This window comes from Nanorana parkeri, unplaced genomic scaffold, assembly GCF_000935625.1.
Source record: "Nanorana parkeri isolate BGI_ZX_2015 unplaced genomic scaffold, ASM93562v1 scaffold457, whole genome shotgun sequence".
NCBI lineage: Eukaryota > Metazoa > Chordata > Amphibia > Anura > Dicroglossidae > Nanorana > Nanorana parkeri.
The window spans coordinates 139,292-165,700 of record NW_017306725.1 but is presented as its reverse complement, the minus strand read 5'-3'; the positions used below and the strand labels follow the sequence as shown (position 1 = coordinate 165,700).

At 43.0% G+C, this 26,409-nt stretch overlaps 1 protein-coding gene across 1 annotated transcript in view; it reads left to right on the top strand.

Moving 5' to 3' along the window:
- Positions 1–2,521: 2,521 nt before the first annotated feature.
- Positions 2,522–26,409, top strand: part of AKAP11 (A-kinase anchoring protein 11) — a 45,093-nt gene continuing 21,205 nt past the window's right edge. The window contains exons 1-6 of the mRNA XM_018560485.1: positions 2,522–2,718; positions 12,607–12,712; positions 15,569–15,679; positions 23,101–23,148; positions 23,835–23,960; positions 25,911–26,166. Of these exons, the coding sequence (XP_018415987.1) occupies positions 12,650–12,712; positions 15,569–15,679; positions 23,101–23,148; positions 23,835–23,960; positions 25,911–26,166 (604 nt within the window). The 5' untranslated portion in view covers positions 2,522–2,718; positions 12,607–12,649. The remainder of the gene's footprint in view (positions 2,719–12,606; positions 12,713–15,568; positions 15,680–23,100; positions 23,149–23,834; positions 23,961–25,910; positions 26,167–26,409) is intronic.

The following is a 26,409-nucleotide window of genomic DNA, read 5'->3' as shown; positions in this document are numbered from 1 at the left end:
TTCATTTTTGATGCGTTCCGTTGTGTTCCAATGCGTTTGCGTGCATTTTTATGTGTTTTGATGCTTTCCATTGCGATCAGGTGAAGCTGAAATGTGGCAATCAGTATTTTTTTCTGACTGCAACTGAACGGACTGCATTGGTATGAACAGAGCCCCAGAAATCATCATAGGAAAGCATTGTGATGCGTTATTGCACTATATTTATTTTATTCTATTTTGCTATAACTTATGGTTACATCTCTGAGGGATGAATTAACATGAAAAACACTTTGATTCTTCAATATAAAGTTTGTTTACAATCCAAATAAAATGATTTAATTCTGAAAGCACTATTTGTGACACCTTATTTAACTACACTGTAAGTTCATTTGTTATGAAGTTGTTATTTATGTTAAGTTACATATCTTTATGTTTCTTATGTAACTGAAATAAACGGTTTAAATATAATTAATTCCTTGTTATTTATTTACTTTCCTCAAAAAAACATCGGGACACACACACACACACACAATTTTCTGTTCTTGCCTCTGGCGCAAAATAGGCAAGCTACAGCTCTGCTCTGAAGTAAGAATGCTTTCAGAATTAAAAGTGTTAATAGTTTATTTTTATCAATGAACAAAATGGAGAGTAAATGAACAGAAGAGAAATCCAAATCAAATCAATTTTTGGCATGACCACCCTTTGCCTTCCTCTAGGTAGGTACACCTGCACACAGTTTTTGAAGGAACTCGGCAGGTAGGGTGTTCCAAACATCTTGGAGAACTAACCACAGATCTTCTGAGGATGTAGGCTGCCTTAAATCCTTCTGTCTCTTCATGTAATGCCAGACAGACTCAATGTTGAGATCAGGACTCTGGGGGGGCCAAACCATCACTTCCTGGACTCCTTGTTCTTCTTTACGCTGAAGAGAGTTCTTAATGACATTGGCTGTATGTTTGGGGTCATTGTCTGGCTGCAGAATAAATGTGGGGCCAATCACACCCCTCCCTGATGGTATGACATGATGTATAGGTATCTGCTTGTATTTCTCAGCATTGACACCATTGATCCTGACCAAAATTCCAAACTCCACTGGCAGGAATGCAGCCCCAGACTTGCAAGGAAACTCCACCACGCTTCACTGTTGCTGCAGACAATCATTATTGTACCGCTCTCCAGCCCTTCGGTGAACAAACTGCCTCCTGCTACAAGCCAAATATTTCACATTTTGACTCCTCAGTCCAGAGCACCTGGTGCCATTTCTATATATATTTAAAAATATAAAAGCCCTCCTCACTGCTGGGCACCGGCTGCAGGGGTCTTTGTCCCCCCCAGGTCCCTGCTGGGAGGGGACAAAGAGGAGAGAACTAGGAGATCCACACCAACTAATTGATGAGAATGATTCTCATTATCAATTATTATCGATGAATCGATTAGTTGGTTGCAGCCCTAATAGACATGATGACATCAGTGGACGTCCAACCACCAGAGCAGGGAGGGAAGAGGCTTTAGGCACCGGTCTTGGGGCAGCAGGAGCGGGGATCAGGTAAAACTATTTTAAAGAATCGCCCTAGACCACAATTGAGCAGTTAACCCTTACAGTGCTGGGCTAACCCCACTGCAAGGTTAGCTTTTTATTTTCTGTAAATAGGCTTAAACTTGGAACATGGGAAATGCACCAATGTTTACACCACAAAACTGACATATTTCCCTTTTTTAAAGTGCAACTGAAGCCTAACTTTTTTTGTCTTTAGTTTTGGATATAGTGGAGAGGGATAAGAACATCTGTCAGGTTTTTATTGCTGTCTGTGTCCCTGTTAGACAATCCTACTGTGTATTTGTGTGATAGGTTGCATCAATGTCAATAAAGACGCGTTATATGTGCAGTTGGAGTGCCGGTGTCCCATTTCTGTTAGAGAGAGTCCCCCTCTTTATTTGTCCTGGTGACCATTATCACCATAAGTAAATCCCACATTTTGGCTTGTCACCAGAACAGTAAAACATTGGAAATCTTACAATGCCTGACCCTGCTGCCCACCAGGGATTTCCCTCTCATTTGAAGGATTTCCTCTTCTTTCCTGTTGAGGCTAGCTTGTAGGAAGTGAAGGGAAATCTACCCGATGGGACACAGATGGCAAAGTAAAAAAATCACTGACAGGGGTTATAGGCCTCCCTTACTTTATACAACACTCAATAAAAAAACGTTTTGGCTTCAATTTTACTTTACTCCCCCCCACCCCCCAAACTGCCTTCAGGCCTTTTTTTATACAGGCCTTTCCCTGTGTATTTGCAAGGCCTGACATCAACCAAAGTCAGTAAACTCTGAGCTCACACACTACGAATGGCATGAATTAGAAAGCCTCCTGTCTATCATTTTCTAAGGCGGCTATCGTCTGAATTTGACTTATGTGTAGTTGTGTACAGCTTATCAGACGTTCTAGACCAGCTCGTAAATCACAGCACAGTCTTCCTTGCCAACCAACGCGCCACAGGCAGTGCGCCGGATGATGATGTCAGAGACGTCAGTGGCTGGAACCACAACACCTCCGTCAGCTGCGCAGCTGAGCCTGCACGGGATCGGGCTCTGATGATGCCGCTGCTGGGTGACCGTGTTCCTGGGTCCTGAGCCGCCGCAGCCCTGGGCAAGGGAGCGCAGTCAGGAGGAATCTGCTGGGTCGCATCTGTCATCCGGGAGGAGCAGTCAGTGGGGCGGCCTGAACCTGACCGGATGATCCCTTGGTAATGACGGCTGTCCTGTCACTTGTCGGCTTCTCATTAATCTGTATTCCACTCTTTCACTGTCGTGTCCTTTTCCTGTCATGTGCAGGGCCTGTGGATTTTTCGTATACATCTAGGCTGTAGATGGATTGTGCTTTGTACAGTGTATTGCAATGCCAGTCATTTCAATGTGCCCGTGTAGTGTCGGTGGAAGGTGACATCAGCTGCCAGTTTCTCTTTAAGAAGGTTTGACGATTTGTGTAATCCTCTCTGCCATCCTTTTCTGTGCAAGGCATAAAGATGCCAGTTCCTGCTGGATCCCTCATACTAAGTGATCCTCCTCCCTTCTCTTACATATAGTGCTGGGGTTACCATGGATGGCGCTCGCTCTGAGACCTGCACACTCCCAATCTTCCCACACACACACAATCATCTGATCTGTTACTGCCACACTGATTTACACAACTCTGGGTGATTTTATATATATATATCAAGGGATCTATGCACAATATAACTTATGAGAATATATATATATATATATATATATATATTAGTGTGGGCACAGTTTAGGTACATATACCCCTCTTAGCACAGCCTCCTCTCTCTCAGCAATTTTATAATAAAATATATCTTGAAGCTGGAATTTAATCTGCTTATATATCCTTCCCTGCTTCCTCCCCCAATAAAACTTTTCCCTTTTCATTAGATACTTTATTTTACACCTAGTGATGTCATCACTGGGTCTCTGAGCTTTTCTATGCAATGCAGACAGGTCATTGTTGGTGGGGAGGGGGCTGACAGAGTGCTGTATATAGCCTCCTGAAAACATCATATCACCCTGCCTCAGTGCTTCTCTCAACAGCCCTTAGTCCTGACGCAAGCAGTGGGTTAGCTGTTGGGAGGTGTTATGGAAATATCAAAATGCTTTATTGTGTGGATGTTAGTCTGAAGGAGTGGCTGTTCCTAGACAAGTGGTATTTGCATGCAGACCATCCTGTGGAGTAAGTTGCTCCTGGACTGTATATATTATTACCCAGAGTTCTCTAAAATCCAATGAATGAAAGGGGTAGGCCATGGATAATAAGGCTGGGGAGGAAAGGGCTAGATGTTGCTGGATGTCCTCCAGCCAGGAAATGAGGTGGTTTCTGTGTGACTTGCTGCAGCTTCTAAAGCACACAGAGTAGCTCACAGTGTGCAGTAAAATCAGCGTAAGCCAGGTCAGTACAGGAGAGAAGGTACGGCTGGAGCTCAGATTTGAATACATCTCCACATCTTAGCAGTGTAGAACATAGCATTTTTATCTGACTCAAAGTCCCCACAGGATTTGGGGCCCACAATATACATGGTAACCAATCAGCTTCTCTCTTCCGTTTGTTCAGTTAAGCTTTAAAATTGAAACAGAGAAGCTGATTGGTTGCCGTGCACAGCTGCTCCAGATTGTGTCTGCTCCAGTTTTGATAAATTCCCCCTCACTGTATAATTCACCACTAAAAACAAAACCTTTCTATCGGACTCAACAAATCTTCACCAATATTAGATATACCCACAATGAAGACTACAGCACACCACCATATGCATCTTTTAGTACAACGTGGTTTTATTTTACAATTCAGTAAAGTTCCCCTCTTCTGACCCCACAAGACCGCAGGGGCACAGACGTGACTGTGCCATCCATAGTTTCATCTGCAGCTTCTGACATCCCAATAGTCTCAAAGTATCCCACGGATTGAACTGAAATGCTGCTGGAAAAGCCTTTTACCGGGATCTGTCAATGGAAAGTAGTTCTTGTAGTTCTCAGTGGATTTATTGGAATTGGTAAGACTTACAGGGTTATTCACAAGAGAGTGAAGAGTTTGGAGAAGGCAGGAGAAGGGAACAATCTAGGACAACATAGCTGATTTGGAAAAATTCTCTAATTCAGCTCACTTTCCAGTTCAGCTATGTTGGCCTAGATTGTTCACTTCTCCTGCCTTCTCCAAACTCTTCACCCTTTTGTGAATAACCCTGTACATCCTAATATACTAGAGCTTATGTCATCTGCTAGTGAGGGCAAGCACCAGTTGATTTGTTATTTATATTCTTCGACTAGAAGAGCAAATACCCCAATAGCATTTGTATTTGCCCCACTGTCACATCAGCTGGGTAACTGGCACAGAATGAGTGGACAGATGGCTGTTCCTTTTATTCATCAGTAAACAAAGGTGACGTGTACTTACTCCAACCACCTTCATACCGGAGCAGGTGTTTCATTCTGCACGCACAGGCTGAAACCTGAATTCTTGGCTAGAAAATAACTTTAAGGGCCTGTTCACATGAGATCAGGTGCTGATCAGCAGACGTGGAGCTGCTGATGCAGTGCGTTTTTGATGCATTTTCGGTCCGGATGCTGACAGTTAATTTTTTGTCAACGTTGATTCCCAAAACAATTATATATTTTCTGAAAGCAGAGACCCTGTAGAATAAAAAAAATGATAGTTGCAATTTTTTTATGTCGCGCGGTATTTGCGTAAATGTTTACCAAATCGATATTTTTTAGGAAGAAAAATGCTGTTACGTCGAGTAAATAGATACCAAACATGTCAAGCGTTAAAATTGTGTGCGCCTGTGCAATAATGTAAAACTACGGTAGTTAAAATTGTGAAAACCTTTACTGCCCATCAGTTTATAGTAGGGGTCTCAAACCTCCGGTCCTCCCAGGTGTGGTGGAACTACAAATTCCATGAGGCATTGCAAGATTCTCACAGACATGACTCCTGAAGAGAGATGCATCATGGGATTTGTAGTTTCACCACAGCTGGAGGGCCGGAGATTTGAGACCCCTGGTTTAGAGTGAGCAGCAAATTATGGCCCTTTGAATTTTGTGCTCTTAAGGTGCCCATACACTGTGCGATTATCGCACGATAATCGCGGGAAATCCCGCGGTCGTACGATAATCGTAAAGTGTATGGAAGGCGTGCAACTGTTTTTACTGTACGGTCGCACGTCTTTTGTCGTACGATTTTCGGCTGGTTTTTAGCATGATCGTAAGATCAATGCCGCACGAGCCGGTGTGCGCACGCGCACACTGCCCGTTCAGCATTGCGGTCATCGGAAGCCCGCCCCTCCAGGGGGACGGGCTTGCGATGATCGCAAGTACGATTGGCCTGTGCAAGATGGGCAGATCGTATGTTTTTTTAATTACTTTACAACCATCGCAAGACTAAGGACTATGGTTGTAAAGTGTATGGCCACCTTTACTCTGACCTACGCAGCGATCCCCAACATGTGTGGCAGAATAGTAGTTTACATCCGCGTGCATGCCCTACGCACATGTGTTTATACGCATGCAGATGGCGGGTTGGTTTTAATTTTTTTGGTTTATTTTATTATTTTTTCCTTTCACTTAACTTTATTGGTATCACAAAGGGGCTAACAAGCCCCTATGTGATAGTGTTTGGAGGTAACAGGTTCTCTCCCACCTTCCAATACAGATGATTAAGCACAGGAATGTACTTGTTCTCTTGTGTATTTGGCACTTCAGCTGGGCTTCTGATAGCTCTGAAGCAGGAAGCATTTTAAACACAGCGCTTCCTGCTTCATTCGTTACAGAGCAGATTGGGGAACGGATGTTGCTCAGTCTGCTCCTACTCTTCATCCTGTTTGCCATGGTCCCAGACCCCCTGAGGTGTGGGAGACACAGAAAACCACGGCAGTTCTGGCATGCAACCACTTCAGGATGAGGACATATATGTACACCCGGCAATCCTGAAGTGGTTACTTCATCTGTTCATCTTCTCTGCTGGATTACACAAAGTGTTATATTAGCCCCAAGGCTATATATATGATAGGGATGCACTGATACCGGTTTTGCAGAACCGAGTACCAATGTCGATATTTATCTTTCGGTGCTTCCGCTAGCAGGGAGCCGGCTTCCCAGCCAATCAGGAAGCCGGGTGGCATGGCATTTGCCACCGCTAAAGCCGGGCGGCGACTCATTACCCCGCTGCCCAGCTTCCTGATTGGCCAGGAAGCCGCTTCCATGTTCCCTCGCGGCACTGCCTCTCAGGAAATCTCCCTCTGACCGGAAGTTCTGCTAACGGGGTAAATATCTAAACATGTGGGCGTGTACGAGTCCTCTGTATCGGCACCGATCCTAGTATCAGTATCTGTGCATCCCTATTATGATATGAGACACTTTTACCATTTTCTATTACTTTACTCTTTTCCTATGCACTGAGCACATTTGTTTTACATTCTAGTTACACTGAGCAAGAACCGTACAAATATTTGTAAGAAGAAAGAAAAATGTAGGTGTTGCCTTTCTTGTGGCTCACAATATATTTTGAGGAGCAAGTTCTTGGAAACATGTTCCCTTCTTCAGGCATGGCTTCCAGTGTGTAAGAAAACTGGTGGAGAGATGTGACCAGCTATTCAATTTGCTTAGAATGAATGAAAACAGGCTAGAGGGCAGAGCTAATGAAATCACTATATGACACAAACCATAATGATAACAGAAGAGGCTTGTCTCTTTTACTCTACCATTTTGAAGTGATCGTTTATTTGCTATTATTGAAGAATGTTTTTGTTCTGGTAGATGATTGTTTATCCTCCACATGGCTATTTGATCCCTATCATTCTTCAAATAGCAGTTTTCCCTGAATAGTGATCCCTTCATTTACCTTGGTAGTATGGTCTCTACATCTGCGGGATCCCTCAGTGGCTGTTGGACTGCTTTTGGATGTCCCATATGTCTAAGCCACACTAAATTCCTGTGTCCCCCAAAGAATGATAAAGAACATAAGACTTTTTACTAACTAACTTTTTTTTTTTCTTCATCAAAGTCCATTGCGGAACAGAGGTCCCATCCATTTGGGTCATACAGGGTCTGGCTTAATGATTTATTTATTTTTGTCGGTGTCCCATCATCCTGAAGGTAGCAGTGTAACCCAAATGACTAAGAATGGCTAGATTCCATTGTCCCTAAAAAAAAAAAAAAGAACAAAAGCCGAAACCTTTTCTTGGCTTTACTTCTTTATCAGGCCAAAGGAGTATGTTTACTAATGTCCTCCTGTGACCCATAGTCAGTATATAGTGGGGCCACTGCCCGCTCTAACTGACAGCCCAGAGCCACGCTGCAGCCAGGAAGGATCCTGACAATGTGGTCGGAATCCGGAATGCCTGATAGGCAGAGCCAGCTGTCAATCTACAGCCAGAGCCAGCTGTGCCCACTCCCCTCCCTTGTCTGTCCCTCCAATGAACGCTGGAGTCCCTGTGGGAGTGGCGACTGACCGTCACTACTCATTGCTTGAAGAAACCATGAGCTGAGCCATCAGCGGTCACATGATCACTTTTGATCTTCATTCTACCTCATTTCCTGCAACACCACTTCCTGTTTAACCAGCTCTTCAGACCATCAAAGGAAGTTCATGAGCATTTACTGTATATACTACTCAGTGGAGAAGTGCAGTTAACCCCTTCTTCCAGATGGTAGCTGAAAATGAAATGTCATCAGTAAAATGGCCATAGCAACACACTCCAGCAGTAAATAGATGATAATGTCATTCCCAGATGTTGTCTTGGAGTAAGGCCAGGCAGACTTTGTACAGTACAGTGTGGGAGAGGATGTAGTTATTTGGCACAAATCACTGTTGCGTTGGGGTAGGGGGCTGCTTACTTGATCAGTAGAGGAGCTCAGCTATTTCATCTTTGCTTTTGTGTTGTGATCATGGCCTACCATTTCTTCTCCACATACTATATATGCTAAAATGGGAATAGTAAAGGGTGAAGCACTTGAGTCGCACAAGATGACTGCTTGTGACCACTGCCATGGTAACAGAGACGGAATAACCACTATATTACAGAAAACTGAATGATAATATTTCATGAGAGACTGTAAAGGATTACTGCCAGGGGGATGGGGTGGAGAGCAAGCGGTGCCAAATATAGTAAACTCCCACTTGTCCAGCACCCATGGGGATTGGTAGGTGATGGATAACTGTAGTTTCTGGTTATTTGAGAGTCCCTATTAACTCAACCAACCGTGGCTTAATTCATCTGCCGGCTAGATTCCGCAGCCGGCAGGTGAATGTAAGCAGTGGGCAGGAGCAATAGCCAACCTACTATTGGCTATTTTAAGTTGTAATAGCCAATAGCAGCCTGGCTATTGAACCCGCCTACTGTCAATGAGCGGAGAGGAGCATAGCCGCTCTTCTGCACAATGTTTCTGCCTGCTGGCCCCTTTTCGGCCAGAGCATCCCAGGTTGCTAAGAGCCGGGCAGGGAGATATGTATGGCCCGGCAACCTGGGATGCTCTGGCCAGTGTCCCGGCCCGCTCCTGGCAACCAGTGATGTCAGCCAGAGCTGAGCCCATAGCGTGTTGCACAAACCACCCACCCCCCTGTCTCAGGCAGCAAAAAGGCTAGGGAGACCCCTGTATATACCCCATGCCTGCAGCCCAGAGAGAAAGGCATGTTAAAATTGGGCTTCCAACCTTCTCCCCATCTTATATACTCCTTCATTGCTGTCACGTGTCTAAACCCAGAACGGTAATGTATGCACAGATTTCTGGGTAATTGGTCTTATCCAGCATTCTTGTTTAAAGTACTTACCTTTTCAGCTCTGATAAGATTGTGTTGTGTTATGCTGCCCCAGCTTAGAAGTGCCTGCTGGTTATTTACATTAGAGGGCTGGCAATCTGCATAGATCTGTTCCCCATAAAAAACAAAGATTTCAATAACTTTGTTGTGAATTGGGAAAATGAAATGTATCTACTACGCTTAAATACAGAGGTGAATGAGGGGTAACCCCTCCTGCTTGTTTAGGATATCTCAATATTTTAGAGTGTGATCTGGACACAGGTTCAATATAATCCTGTAGGGTTCACAGAAAAGCAAGTAAAATAGGGCGTCCAAATTTCCTAATGCCTGCCAGTGACCCTGCTTCTTTCTGGAGCTCCATAGACCATTAGAGAAGGAAAATCATACAAATGTTTTGGGGCATTCTCCCAGTTTGATGTGTCAGTTCCATTTCTTGGAAAGACCATCCTAGGGTCAAATATTTCAACAACACCACATGAGTTATTGGTACAGAGTTTACTTCAAGATTTGTCACCCTAGCACAGATATCCTGTCAGAAAACCTTCATTCTCCTACCGGTACTTGTACTCTTCGGAAATCATCATAGCTGAGGGTAGGGCCAAGGAGGGTTCAGTAAACTGGTGTAAACCTTGCCCAGAAACCCGTGCCTGCTATGACCTGTACAGTGTCCACTAAGCTGCAGCCGCTGACCAAGCCTGGTTATCCTTCTGGCCTTCCTTCTGTTTTGTGTGAACAAGTTCCAGGGGTACCTAAACTCGTTCAAAGCAAGCAGTGTAATTTAGAGGTACGTTCCACTACCTTCTGAGTAAAGTACACTGGCCTCAGATTTGGAAGTCCTTTTTCTGACCGCTTCATGCTCAACAGCAGCCTTGTTGTAAGTGAGCTAGAGTTTTATTTTTGGATGGCGATAAAATGGCATCATCAGACATGGTACTTCCAGCCCTTATACAGGACATCCTCCCATCTATGACTACAGTTTGACCTCCTGTCCAAATGAAGTTGAGATAAGATAGGACCCAGCATTTAACGTAACCGGTTTACACATAATGGCAAGTAAGCAGAATTTATTCTCATTTACATCCTTTCACAATATTTTCCATTCTACAAACCAGTTCGTTTTTGCCAATGTAAGGAAAACATTTGTGTCTGATCTAAGCTCTTTACCAGGCTTTTCAAATAAACTGCTGTCTTGTAGCTAGGGCTGCAACAACTAATCGACATAATCGATTATTGAAAAAGTTGTCAACTTTTTCAATAATCGATTAATCGGCTTCTGATTGGTTGGCCCTGTTCACGGCTCAACGCGCGCTGCGCGCCACACCTCCTCCCCACCTCATGCTCGCTGCTGCCAGACCTGCCCGCATCCACGCTCCCGCACCTCCTCCGCGCCTCACGCTCTGGGTGACGATTGTTACTTGTTTTGTTTTGTTCTTGCAAATGTCTCCGTGGTTTCAGTCACTCTGTGTATTTTGAGAAGGATTAGCAATTTTAGTCTTTTGAAACGTTTCCTATAGTTTTTTGGGGGTTTTTGTTGTTTTTTAAAAGCAGTAGAAAATATAAGGGCAGGAATCCGACACGATGTAAATCTTTATAAATTGGTTTATTTGGTAGATGTTCTTAGAAATGCTGAGAAATGTGCACGTTATCACTGTCCAATCTTTCTAATGTATGTTGTCTTTAAGTGGATTGGTTTACAGAGGGAAGTAGAGGAGTTCAATGCTTGTCATATACTCTGGAACAGAAGTGAAGTGGGTTTAGTAGTTTCCTGTACTCTTGTAAACATTTCCTTTCCACCGATAAAAGATGAGTAAAGGTCTTGCTGAGTATGTAAAATAACTACCATGTCGGAAATGCTTTGCAGCCTTTTTTGATTGTAGGTCCCTCATAAACAGTGTAGCGGAGTTTTAACAGATTACAAATCTACCACCTATTTATAGACTGTTTTACCTATTAACTATTGTAGTCTTCAATCTAATGGCTAGGGTTTAAACCTACATTTTCATTCACTCTAATGCACTTATGACAAATGCCCTTACATGTTCCAATCACCTGAGCCATCCATATAATAAATATACTGTATGTATGTGTATATGCATGTATGTGTATGGGTGTATATATATATATATTATTATATATGTAATTATTCAGTGTATGTGTTTAATGTCACTTTAAGCAAGCATGAGGCAATTTAAGCAGACCAATCACGCAATACACAGACAGATTGAAGCAAATGCAAACAATATGATAATTCCCCTTATGCGATGTGTTTAACAGTTGCAAGCAAATAACAGTTCATGCATTCATAGCCTCAGTAATGTGAGGGGTTAATAGCAGGGTTGGTAACCGACCCTCCAAAGGAGCATTGATAATAACAGTGCACTGAATGGGATAACAGTGGCAGCTGCAATAGCAATATGACCCAGGGTACTTGCGCTTAGTAGTGCAGCTAGGTACACGGTCATCAGGGGACCAAAGCTCCCAAGCGTCCAGTCCTCCTGCTCACTTCCTGACTGGCAAATAGTTTCCACTGCTGGGGTTGTCTTTGGGTGCTGCTGTATGGGACGGTTCACAGGTAATGAAGGTTGTGAGTTCACCGTTCGTCACTCGACACTCCACAACGAGAGAACGCCGAGTGACGATCTCTCAGAGATTTTTAACTGTGGACCGCGCTCCGTGGGCGGAGCCGGCGTGATGTCATCACCGAGACGGCGCGTCGCAGGAGCAACGGGACGCGCCGGGTAAGTCTATGACACTCAGTATACCACGAACTACAGCTTTACTGTCTAGATCCACCCAGCTGCGTGATTGACAGCTGGCTCTGCCTATCTAGAGGCAGAGCCAGCTGTACCCGTGCCCTCCCCGTCCGTTCCGCCAGTCAGCGCTGGAGGATCGGAGTGGGGAGGGGGGGGAATACCTGCGGGGAGCCGTGGCTGACGGTTATCACTCTCTGCAGGGAGATGATCGAGAAATGAGCGAGCGACGGTATGTGTTCGCTCACTTCCTGATCTATTGACGTGCGACTGTTTCATTGTCACACGTCGGCTCGAACTATGAGGGTGAGTGATTTTCACTCACCTCATAGTTCTCCTTTTAAGTTATTTTATTGATATACAATGTATCTATGAAGTCTGTACTATTCGTATATACTATACCTGAAACGTTTTTCTTCAGGAAAGGTGTGTGTTCTCAATGGTATTTGTATTTTGCTTTTGTTAGCAGTATGATTAGTGTGCATGTATATGTATGTAATTATATACCTTTTTAATATAAATAGCTGGCTGGTGGAACTCAGTTGTTAGTGTTCTGGGTAATTGTGTATATCCTGTCTCCACAGATATGCCCTAGTGGACTGTCTTTATATCCGTATTACATCCAATATGGACACCTGTACAAGAAGCCAGGGTAGCCAAATGAAGCCGAAAGTATCGGTGAAAAAAGAAGTAAGCAGCTAAGTATATGTAGCATTGTTCATCCAGCATTAGACAAAGTTTTTTCAAACCTAATGTGAAACGTAACAACTGTCCCCATAAAGGGTTTTTACCTATTTTCCCGATCTAGGGATGTAAACCCACAAATGAATCTTGGATGTCAAAATAGTTTTTCCTTTTTTTTTTTTTCCTTTTTTTTTTTTTAAAGAAGAACTCGGCTAAGTAATATTTAAGTCTCATTAGTGCTCAGTTTTATCTGATGGAAATATTATCGATCTTTGTTGCCAATGGCAGTTAATTATTATTAATCTCTATCTGGTATTTGGGGGCAACACAGAAGACCTGGCACAATTCATCCATCAAACGCACTGACATATCAGTCCTAGTGTTGCTAAATTTAATGTGATTGTGTCATCAAAAAAAGGAAGAAAAGAAAAATTACTGCAAGTATAAAGTGCATGCATCTAGAGAAGACTTGCAGATACCTGCAGCAACCTCTAAAGCCCTTCTGTCAGTGCCCAAAGTCAGGCCTTTCTGACTCCAGCAATTACAGGCAGTTGCAGAGTTTGCTGCTAAGCCCCTCCCCCCTGTATTCCAATTGGTCCATCACTATGGGGCAGCCTCACTAGCCCAAGAGGACTATGAAGGAGGTGGGGAAGTGACAGGCAAGCTTTGGCACTATCTATCTACATACATACTTTTTTTTTTTTTTTTTAACAGGGGGGGTTTGGGGGCGGCCACAAGTATGGACAGGCACTTCTGGGTGCATGAGCCTTGTACTTGCTGCCATGTTTTTAGCCCCAGTCTCTTTAAAGGGTCAGTTCACTTTTGTAACACAGTAGTCCACAAGCCCCAGTGGGCCTTTAAAAGTCTTTATAAATGCAGCTCCGTCTTGCCCTCTTGCCAGGATGAGCCAGCCTTTGGACACTCACCTCCAGCATCAAAGAAGTGAGTGTTATCCTTTTTTCTGTGCATGCGCAGTGCGCTTTCAGCTCCCTCAACTTAGCTGTGCTCAGCAGCTGAGACAGGGGGGAGAGTGGGTTGTGCATGTGCAGGGCTCTGAGAAAGAACGATGCTCCCCCTGTGATGCTGGGGGTGAGCATCTAAACACAGACTTGTCGTGCCAAGAGGGCAGGACAGAGTTCTAAATAATATTGGGAGACTTTCAGGCAGGTTTCACTGAGGGGCACAAATGGCCCACAGGTATGACAGCTGCATTAATGAAGATTTGCCAAAGCTGCTAAGTTTATTGCTGAGGGAGAACTGAAAGAAACTTTTCTTTGTTCTGGATAGAGTAAGACCCCATTCACAATTATAGTTTTAGGTGAGTTTACAGATTCTTGCTTCAGGAACTTGGTTTTATTGCAGCAGAAATCCCTAATTTGCTGTTTACAAGCGGCAGCTGCCACCCATTCGAGGTAATGATTGGGCGACAGCCACTGCATTTAAACTCCGGCACACCGAACAATGCGTCCAGGGAGAGTGATTGATTTATGTGTCGGCGCTGCAATGTCTGTCACCTGATCATTAACTTGAATGGGTGACAGCTGTTGCTGGTAAACAGCAGATTAGGGAGTCCTGCTGCAGGAAAATGCAAGTTCCTGACACGGGAGTCCCTAATCGCTCCTAAACATACAGGTGTCAATGGAGCCTATTTGAGGGTTGTAACCCCTGTCAGCTTTTTTGCCATCCTTGCCTCATTGGGGAGATTTCCCTTCACTTCCTGTTCAATAGTCACAACATGAAGTGAGAGGAAATCCCTCCAAAGAACGAGAACTCTGGTTTTCAGCAGTGTCCCCAGAACTAGTGTCCCCATAGGGAAATTACTCATCTATTTTGGTTCTGAGGACAACCCAAAATTTAGGATTTTTTTTTCACTTTCATTGATGATGGTCACCAGGACAAAAAGAGAGGATGAATATCCCATCTCCCTAACGGGGACACAGACAGCAGTAAGGGCTGGTTCACACCACTTCCAGCACTTCCAGTTAAGTTGCTGGAACACACTTTGATGGCATCAGAAAAACCTTCCTGCATTCTGGGGCGCGTGACGGTGCATTCAAGTCAATGGCACAGCATCACCCCCCCCAGTCAATAGTACATCAATGCCTGTATTCTGGTCTAGTGCGGGGGAAGGGGGGTAGGGTGGCTGCATTGCCATTGATTTCAATGTACCACCACGCCCCAGAACGCAGGGAGGATTTTGTAATGCGACCCAGTGCGTTCCAGCACTGGAATTGTGCTGGAACGCACTGGAAGTGGTATAAACCGGCCCTATAACCTGACAGGTGTTCTTATCCCTCCGCACTTCCTACCCACAACTACAAAAAAAAAAAAAAAGCTAATGGGTCTTGTAGACTACATAGGTTATTTTGTTACAAAAGTAAACTAACCTTTTAAGTTGCACTCCAAGCGAACAGCTGAAAACAGGAGCTCTCTGCAGACTAAAATGAAGCTGAGCAGTACATCCTGCTACCGGAGCTATCTCAACCAGTGATTGGACCATGAAAGAGCAGAAACATACTGTTTAGCTCATCACCCTGCTTTCTGCTTCTGTAGGTAAACATTGATGTTGGGTGGACTGCACTGTGCTATATAACAAAGCCTTACTAGCAGTCTGTATGTTTACAGAGTGTACAGTATATGTATGCTAGTGAATTTGAAATGAAATAAAATGATGTTTTAATGCATGCAGTAACTGGAAACTGGTGCTTTTGATAACTGCGTGGAATTCAGATTTAGGAACTTTTTGATGCGTGTTCTACTTTTAAAACAAATTGTAGTTTATCAGAATAAGCATACGTTTTTCAGCTGGTAGCGTGTGTCTATGTGTGGTTACTTGTTTCACTTCATCATTTTCTTTTCCAGAATATCAGCGAGGGGTTGTTGAGTTCTGTGAAATCAGTACTTCAAAGCAGGAAGGAGCTGTGTTCCATCACAGACTGTCTGAAGAGCTGCAACAAAGAGGATTTTATTGAGGTCAGTTTTTTCCCCTGCATACAGTTCAGTTCTTTCTAATTGTTACATAGTGTTAGCACAAGCCTGCAGAGCACATTACAGTATAATGGAGATCTATAACCTTTGTTAGACCCATTTCCGTGCAACAAGGTTGTGAACCATGTGAATTAAAGGCGATCTAAAGGCACCAGCATCACATTAGGTATTCAGAGCAAGTATTGTTAAATAAATAAAAAGGTTTGATTTTATGGTGCAAAATATTTTCTTTCTACATATCTCTGCCTCTTCAGAGTAGTAGCTTCTGTCTTTCTTTTGCCTCTGGGTCATCTCAGTCGGGGTCAACTCCTACAATTACAGGTGCACCAAAATTCAACCGCAACAGAAAATAAAAATGTCAGACCGAAAATATTTTTTTTTTTTTTTCCTTACATAGTATGAGTTACCATGTCCACAATTATGAATAGGAAATGATATAGAGCACTTCCTATTCATTCATAACTGGTACATAGTAACTCATACTTTGTCCAGTTATTTACAAACATTCAGCGATCACTAATAGTTGGTTTGCTTGTACCCGCTCTCCATCCTGGATCGGTTGTCAATGGCGACTAAGCTGGCGGTGCGGGGTGAAGTGATCGGTCTATTTTGATAGCTGACATCTGTTCCTGCCCTCCACACCTCTCTATATCCTGATTGCTCAGCTCGGCCTCCTGTGACAACAATAATCATACCTCTCTTTTCCCACCCCGCTCGGTCTGACGGTTTCTCTCCTTCCCGCTGGGCGTGGTGTCAGAGGGGACACAGAACAGCGCTCAGCGGGGAGGAGAGAAACTAGGAATGCACCGCAATTTCGGCCAAAAGATGACACTTTTGGCATTTTGCCCAAGGTGCTTTTTTCTGCCGACCATGTTTCAGCGGCTGAAATTTCAGTGCATCCCTACCTACAATGCCGTGTGCCTCATGTCACATGCGAATTGCCTCTAGGCTGTAGAAGAGGCTGGCAAAAGTAGAGAGGTGGGCAGGGACATAGGCAGGACATTAGGGAGGAGGTGTGGAGCTGTGAGAAAGTAGTGAATAAAACAGTACACTAGTTTCAGAGCACAGTGCTTCTGCATATCGGACCTGAATGGGAGATATTAGGAAGGCAGATTAAAATGTGGACAAAGACATACAGGCATATGCATAAGACATATCTACTCTGAGGTATTTATGGGAACTAAATGGGCATAGAAATGTACAGGGTGAGAGATGTTGAAATGGCATGCTAAGGCAAATATGACATTTTGTTTTATGACTTTAGTGACACTAAATCATACAAACCTCTCTGAGAAGCATATAATGCGCTTATGTACTAACACTTTGATATTGACTTCTTGCTTAACTGGTGCTATATTGAATCTAATCTGTATGAGCATTCTGAGCCAAATGTTTTTGATAAACTGTTTTTTTTTCCTCTGTTCTGATTAATGGGAAACTGTCTGCTTTGGAAACAAGGTTTTACACTGTCATGGCCACCCAGGCTCCAGGCCATGTCATTGTTTAGCTGTAATACCTATTAAATCGTGTGAACTTTCCAACTAAGTAATTGGAGGAAGTTTATTCTTAGCATACTGCTTGTTGATCATTTACACCATTGTCTAGACTCTGTGGATTCCTTTAGCTAAACGACCTTTTAAAGAAGTATAATTTACATACAAACTGGTAGATAAACCTATCCCCAGTCTGATTTCAGAATACAACGTCTTTAGTTCAGTTTTCAAAGGAACTAGGGGAAGTTGTGCATGTTTTCTTAAGCAGGATGAACGCAATAATTGTATGTTGGTTCAGAGGGCATGTCAGTGCAATGGCGGTGAACACTGAAATTTATGCTGGTGCAGTGAGGGTGAGTGCTGAACTGTATGTCATTACAATGGCAATCAGGGCAGAAGTGTGTGTCAGTGCAATGGCGGTGAACACTGAAATTGATGTTGGTGCAGTGAGGGTGAGTGCTGAACTGTATGTCATTACAATGGCAATCAGGGCAGAAGTGTGTGTCAGTGCAATGGCGGTGAACACTGAAATTGATGTTGGTGCAGTGAGGGTGAGTGCTGAACTGTATGTCATTACAATGGCAATCAGGGCAGAAGTGTGTGTCAGTGCAGTGAGCGTGCCAGTGATGTGGTGGTGAATACAAAAGTGTGGATATTTGCAGTGGCACAAGTGAGTAACTGTACAAAGGTGCAGTGACCGTGACTACATAGGTATTTGTAGGTGTACTTCAGTACAGTAGGAATGTCAGTCAATGAAAACAAATGACACTGCTGCTAGGCACCCAGGCTACCGTACACATGCAGCTGCTCCTCATTATCTCAGTCTTGCCCAAGCTAATAGCACAAATCCAATAATGACTTAAAGTGGACCTTTACCCCCTTTTGACTAGAAATCACATCAGAATGCAGCTCTGCATGCTGATATGAAATCATCTTGCATTCATTAGTAAAACAAACATACCGTATTTGCCGGCGTATAAGATGGGGTTTGAGACCCCAAAAAATCGCCCGAAAATCGGGGGTCGTCTTATACGCCGGGTATACTGCGGTATACTATATGTAGCTTCGGCTACATACAGTATACCACGCTGAGCCAATCACGGCAGGCTTTGTATTCTTTAATACAAAGCCTGTATTTACTGAATACAAAGCCTGCCGTGATTGGCTCAGCGCGGTAGTAGCTGAAGGACGGAAGATGGAGGACGCTGCTGGAATCCTGGACAAGGTAAGAGACTGTAATCCCGAGTGTGGCTCGGGGTTAACACTTATGGTACTGAAAATTAACCCCGAGCCACACTCGGGAATACCGCCAAGGAGGTTAGTAAGTGCATTTAAACATTGTTTTGGGCTATACTCGTCTTGTACGACGAGTATAGCCCAAAACCTATATTTTTACACAAAAAGTGGGGGGTCGTCTTATACGCCCAGCCGTCTTATACGCCGGCAAATACGGTATTTTTTTTTTACATACAATTTCTTGTTTTCTACTTCCTGGTTCTCTTTGGCAAAAGTCATGTAATTGTGCCCAAGCATTGCATCCTGGGAAGATTACATTAGCTGAGCATTGCTCGGAAATCTCGTCTGTTATCTCACAGAAAGGCAGGCAAAGACATTTTCGTCCCCTGAGATGATGTGCATGATCACATGTTCTAGTCACATGTGCCAGAGTTCCAGGAAGTAAAGGGAGATGGATTCATCTGCCCTTAGTGAAAATGGCCACCATGAGATGATACTAGAGAGGAAAAGAGAAATTAAGAAATGTAAAGAATACAAAGCCGGCAATTATCTAGAAGTATGTGTGTCATTACTAAACATTTCTAATGGTGTGTTTGTTGTTGTTTTGAAGATGTGGGTAAAGTTCCTCTAAGTCCTGCTGAGTGTAACAGTAGGCATGGGTGCAGTGGTGGTGAGTGTGGAGGTGCACGCTTGTGTAAATGCGTGGGCGTGCAGTGTTGTTGAAATGTGAAAGTGAGTGCCAGTGCTATTGTGGGGAGTGTAGAAGACTATGAGGCACTCAGATTATGTTGCTGATGGTGTAAAAGATGGGGCACATTGCAGGTTAAGTAGCCAGTTTGTATACTACATGTCCAGTTATGCAGCAATGCTGTGCCAGAAATGGTGTGCAGATTTGCATAGCCACCCAGTGTGTACATCTTGTCTAAGTCCTCTTCTCAAACTTTCAATACTTTTAAGTTTGAGCCCCATAAGTACCCATAGAGAATAACTGGGCTGGTCTCTTAGAAACGGACCTGTGAATGAATGTGAGTGGCTAGAGCCGGGACACTCACTGCTGTATAATCATGCCTCCTTCCAAAATATCAGCGACATCACCCCTGTGCTGGAAATTGTATGGGCAACATGCAGTGATGACAGCGCTGTCCACATTGTGAAGATGTCAACAGCACCAACACTTGTGACTTTTGGCTGCTTTTGGGCAGCCAAGGGTCACAAGACTCACTGCACTCTCTGCTGCTAGCCCAGGAGGTGAGAAAGAGGCCGTAGCTTGCGTCCCTTTGATTTCCTGGGATTTTATTTTTACATAACTATAGGTTAAAATAAAAGATATATCCTGACTGGTCACCATGGGCCAAAACTCACATTTCCTGTTCTCACTGTTTGTGTCGTACCCATGGTTCTTACATTCACACATGGAAGAATTTAGAAACTTAAGGTGGCAATAGACTGCAAATTTCTGGCCAGTTCTTGAGTAACCAGCCAAAATTCACACACTGGATGCGTCTGTCGCCACCCTTTCGGCCAGCATCCCTCGATCAGCTAGCCGAGCAGGCAAAGGATTACTTTGGTAATGCATACAGCATCCCATAATAATCTGATAGGATGTGACGTGGCAGTAGTGGAAAGAAGAGAAGCCACGACTTAGCCACCAGAATCCACAGCTAAAGATACGTTTGGCCTTTTTTTGGTGAGCCTATGTTCTATGTGACCACGCAATCATTTGTTCAGCCTCTGCACCCTAAGGGTAAATAGGATACTGGCTGCAGTGATTTGCTTACAACATCATTGCATCCAGTATATAAAATATGGCAGGCAAACTTTTTCTGTCATGCTCCCCTATTGCTGCAGTGGAACTTTTACTTTTTGTCCCACTCGTAATAAACAGTAAGTAATACAAAAAAATGCGTACAGGTGGGATAAAGGGGTGAAAGTTCAACTGTTTCCAAATGGTTCTATAAGGAAAATTTTGAGTCCCACTGTTTGAACCCTTATTTCTTAATCATACAGTACAGGGCACAGGAGTTTAGACCATGGGTTATATGCAGCTGCCTTCAGGTGCATATGGCAGGACACTGGCGAGTAAAGTTTTTAGGGCAGCCCCAATATAACCCTGCCTATTCCTAGCAATCCTTAGTTTTTTGCTAGTGTCCTTAAGTGATAAAAAGTCTTCTCTCTGTTGAGAGTATCATACCACCACCTTTTTTTATTTTTGTTTCTTTCAAGTTTCAAACTGCACTTCCTTTTCTGCGGTTTTCCAGATTGGCCCCTCGGCTGAGCCTTGGGGGACTAGATCCTGCCAGATGGAAGATGCAAGGCCAGCTTGTAATGTATCTTGCAGTAGGCACTCACCTTGGCACATAGCGCATTTCATTGAGTTAGCCAGAGAGTGTTTTTTATAGGTTTAGGACGGTTGTCCACCTGTCAGTGGAGTCTTGTCCCTGGAGACCTATTAGGCAGGGTATGCCCTCCTGGGGACCAAGACCTGGACAGGCCTTGTTCTTAACATTGCCATGGTGGGGGACCACAAGTCTGCCGAGGTAAGTTAGAGCTTTCACCCTAAGTAAGGGTTTTCACTCCTTAGGAGCTGCTGTACCAGTTCCTCTGTGGGTTAGTTGTACTAGGGAGCGAGAGTGATAATTTGTCTGTCCTGTCTGTCTGTCTGTCTATCTAGATATATAACTCTATCTATATAGATATATAACTCTAGATAGATAGATATATCTATTATAATTTAAATTTTTTTTCCCCCGACCCCTAGCTGTGGTCATTGCGGCGCCTGTGTATCCTCATATGTTATTCAACTACATATTGTATACAATACATTTTATGCCCGGAGCCTCGAGAGTTGGAACCCTTGTCAGATTTTTTTCTGCTATCTGGGACTCCATTAGATAATTTTTGCCTAACTTCCTTTCCTGCTGACAACAGTTTCATCAGATAGGAAGTGAGTGGAACTCACCAACAGTGACACAGATAGAAATACAAATCCTTTTCTTTAACAGAGTAGGGGAAGCTAGAACACACTGTCAGATTGTTATTCCTGTCCATGTCTCCGTTGCAGAATTCCCTTCACTTCCTATCTGAAAAAACCTTGTTGGCACAACAGAAAGTGAGGGAAAGTTTCTCTTAACAGAGCTGTGGATAGCAGTAAAAAAACAACAGGAGTTCTAATCCTTCCCAATTCTATCCAAACTAGAAAATCAGTTGTAACCTTGATGTGCAGTTTAATAATAAGTATAGTGAGATTTAGAAATGAAATGGCTGTAATGCTTCAATTGTGTCTCTAGATGGAGCTGTAAACTTTATTTTACCTGAATGTGAAATGTGGTAAACATTTGATATTTCTGAACACATTGTGCTACAAAGTAACTCGCTGCCACATAGTGATCAATGCCAAACTATTTCCAGGTATATATTAGGTCCCTTTCCTACTAGCATTTCCATCAGGTCCGCCTGACACTTTTTTTTTCAGGCGGACCCGATTAAATGTGCAATGTTAGTCTACGGACCAGCGTCTGTTTACACCCGGGAACCACGGACTCCAGTCACATGTGGAAAAACAAACGGATCAGAGATCCTTTTCGCCAGACCTGATTGTGTTAATCGGTGGTAATCTGATGTAAACAGACACATGTCTGCTTACATTCCAGTCCGCTAGACTGACATGGGTTTCCGGCAGTTTCAGTACTTTCCTCCCTCGCAAGATAGAGGAAAAATACTGGATGGACACGGATGTCACAGCGGTGTTATCCACGCTGTGCACAGATCCCTTCCTGATCAGCCTGTGCGAAAGGGGCCTAAGGAGTACGTCTAGCCGTAAAAAATATGAATCCAACATTTTACATTTGTCACTAGAACAAAAGTTGAGGTCATATCTTCTATTGGGGACATCTGTCCCAGTGACAACTGACTTAGGAGGGACATCCCCCCTCATTTTGCAGACATGTGTCTCTGTTGCGTCTCTGGGACAGAATGTGAAGTGAAATCTCCAACAAAGTATAATCTGACGGGTTTTAACTTTTCCCTTCTGGATCCATAGTTTTGACTGTACTTTTTAATTATTATTAGGATTGTGCAATGACACTGATGAATCCACTATAATGTAAAGGCTTTCTGTATTGATATGTAAATAGTTTAATACAAATGAAGACACAATAATTGAATAAAACCATGTCCATCTGCTGTGGTACCCCATGTCAGAGCATGCCATGTGAGTTAAAACTATCAGTCGCATGTGGTATCTTGAAAGAGGTCTTACCTTCAGCTGCTCAGGAGTTAAATCTAAAAAATACATTCATGTACCTTAACTATTAATAATACAGTAATGTATCTTATTTGTGTATCACTGTAGATCCTCAAATCAGCTCTGAATGCGTACTGACACTGTCCTTCCTTCTGGAGGGTGGCTACTTTTGTTCCCCATGGTCCCTGTGTGTGTTGTAAAGTAGTCACCTCTCCAAGCTCCCGCCCCAGGATGGACTACAATCTCAATACTAATTAGTAAAATTAAACATGAGATTGTAGTTTCTGGTATGGGCTGTCAGTTTAGAGGTTCACACAAGCTCTTTCAGCTTTCAATGAATATATGATGTTGTGGTGACTGTACAGCCATCTCAGGTATTTGTGATCACCGGAAACGGTCCTGCTTAAAGTCAATTTTAATTTATTCTTTTGCAGATTACTTTTCTTGGGCTTTCCAGGGAGTCTGGACTAAGAAACATTCAGGTATTACTTAATGTTGGGTTTTATTGTGTGATCTGTGCTTTTTTAAAACCTCGTGTATTATCCCAAACTACTCCATCATAAGCAGAAACACATTATAAGTATACTATACTGTAAATAAGTTGTCTGGCATACCGGAAAATAATGGTACCTAAACTCTTGCAATTATGAGGAAGATTTGCAGTCTAGCACTCGTGTTTTCTACCCAGTTGTTTTTATACTAGTCTAGTATGTTTTAATCCCCCCCACAGTGTAACAGATGGGGACATTCCTAATAGCAGTGGATAAGTTGCATTTTGGCAGAATTGTGATTTACTTAGGATAACTATGTTCAGTCTCTGGCAATAGACAAATCCTTTAGTAGATGGGTCTTGGTTGGTGGTGGATAGTGAAGGAGGCTTGATGGTCCTTAATTGTTTGGCTGTTCAGTGACAAACAAATGTTCAAATTCTGTTTTTACATCTTAATCTGTACAGAGCTGCTGGAATGGGGCCGAATATTTTTGTATTATACAATTAACTGGGTGTTCTCTGTACACATGCATGTCTTTTCACATTATGTTTATTTTATCTATTTATTTTCATATTATACGTTTGAATAGAAATACTACAAAAATACAGCTGTATCACCTGAGAAATGTATACTGTATTTTATTCCTTGTAAAATATTAGTATTTATACCGTTCGTAGGGTATAACAGCACTTTATGTGGATGTCCCGGAATTGTTACAATCTCCCCATCTGTGCAATTTAAATGAGAATGAAGTTATTTTGATGAAAGATGGAAAAGAAGCTGCAAAATCTAGTACAATGCAGGTAACACCGGTATGGAATGATGTGAATGTGGAAGTGGTAACACATTATTCAGTATCCTATTTGACAATAACAGGTATACCCAATTAAGGCTCCATTCAGTTCCAAGGCCCTTGTTCACACCTTGGCGTTTTGTCACTGCCAGAAATACGCCTGTCACACGAAATACTACATGAGCTACTTTGGGGCAGATTCAGAGCGTTTTCTCCCCATTGACTCAATAGAAAACGCTTGAAAAACGCACATTGCAATTATTTTTGAGCAGAGTCAGCTCGTTTTGCCCACGCACATGCATATTACACAATTTGCTCAATATGCCACAATCTGCTCCTAAAAACGCACAAAACACGGATGTAAGACGCGCATAATAGGTGTCGCTTAGGTGTGAATGCAACCTTAGAGGGGGTATGGCAATCTTCCATAGAGCCACTTTGTAACATTCATTCCAGTGTTGATTCCATGCCTCAGGCTGCCGTGATCCATGGAGTGCAGATGAATAGAGTAAGGCTGACTCCTGATTGGTTGAGTCACAGACATACTTTTCTTCTGATACAGTTTTCACAATTACACCACATACCTTGCATGGAATTGGCTTTCAACAATATTTACAAGAAAAATATATGGCTTCAGTTTGTAAGCTGAATAAGGTTCAGCTTACAAGATGGCTGCTTATATAATATATATATATGTATGTATGTATGTATGTATGTATGTATGTATGTATGTATTGAAATTGTTCGACAATTTTTAGACATAGCTCTTCACAGATTGGTGAACCTCTGCCCATCTTTACTTCTGAGAAACTCTGACTCTCTGAAGCGGGCCATACACCTTACAATTATCTGCAGATTTTCTGTGGTCAGATGGAAAAGGTGCAACAGATTCCTCTATCTACAATTAACTGTGTGGATGGGGTAATATCCACCTGGGCCAATCTGTTGCACTTTTTCCATCTGACCACAGAAAATCTGCAGATAATTGTAAAGTGTATGGGCACCTTTTTAGATGCTCTTTTTATACCCAATAATGTTACTGACCTGTTGCCAATTAACCTAGTTAGTTACAAAACTATCTTCCAGCTCTTCCTTGTTAGATCCAATTGCTTTGACAGCTTTTTGTTGCCCTGTCCTAACTTTGGGATGTGTTGCTGCCATCAATTTCAAAATTCCCTTATTTTTTTTTTTTTTAATGGATCCGTTTTCATATTAAACATTTGATATGTTTTTCTATTTTCTACTGTGAATAAAATATGGGTTTAGGAGATTTGCAAATCATTGCATTCTGCCTTTATGTAGATTTTACACAGTTTTCAAACTTTCGGGAATTGCGGTTGTGTGTGTGTGTATATAATGATGCACTGATATATGCATCCTAAAAATATAGGATGCACCGAAATTTCGGGTGCCGAAACATATTGGCCAAAAATTGCACTTTTGGCTAAATGCCGAAAGTGCAATTTTCCTACCAATACATCGGCGTATCCCTGCTTTATTTCCTCCCCACTGGGCGCTTCTCTGTGTCCCAGCGGGAAGGAGAAGAAAGTGTGATAGCAGGCCGAGCAATGCGGGAGGAGAGCACTGTGAGCAGCCGCTGTCTCTCCTCCCACACCGCTCAGCCTCCAATCACAGTCTGGCAGAGCGGTGTGTGGGTGGAGACAGCCCGCGCTGTCACAGGAGGCTGAGCTCTCCTCCCTGCACCACTCACTCAGCCTCCTGTGACAGCGTGTCAGAGAGGAGAGACAATGCAAAGTGTGTTTTGTGGATTTGTGGTGTTTGTACATAATTGAGGACATGGTATGTGTACTATGTCCTCTATTATGAATGAATGGGAAGTGAGCTACATCACCTCCTGTTCATTCATGATTGTTCCTGCCTAAAATGTGTGCACAATACTGTATATACTGTAAATATTATTCATATATTTTAATTTACTTTGCTTTTATTCCTATTGCAGAATTATTTTTCTGGCTCTTTATGTATGATGACCTCGGCGCCATTGTCACTTTTTAAAAGTGATTATGTGTATGTCCTGTTGAGCAAGTATTCAGCTGGAGTACAGTATGCAGTAGACCAGGGCGGCTTGAATCAGAAGGCAGATCATCATGAGGACGATGACACTAATCATTCGGTCTCTTCAATTGAGGATGATTTTGTAACTGCATTTGAACATTTGGATGAAGAGGATCCTATAAATACAAATGACCTCCAAGGTACTGTATTACATCTCCATGCTGGCTAACTTAGATGGGACTTCTGTGCCTGCATGGGTTTGATGCCCCTGGCTTGTGTAAGTGTTGTTTCATATACTACTGTGATGACATTGCAGTTAAGGTTTGCTATGCCCATAATGAATGGGGTGCCTCAAAAATGGACCCTAACACGTGTTCATTAACGCACTGCAACAGAACGCTTAAGTATGAATGGCCCCTTATAGGTACACTCTAGGGAAGCAG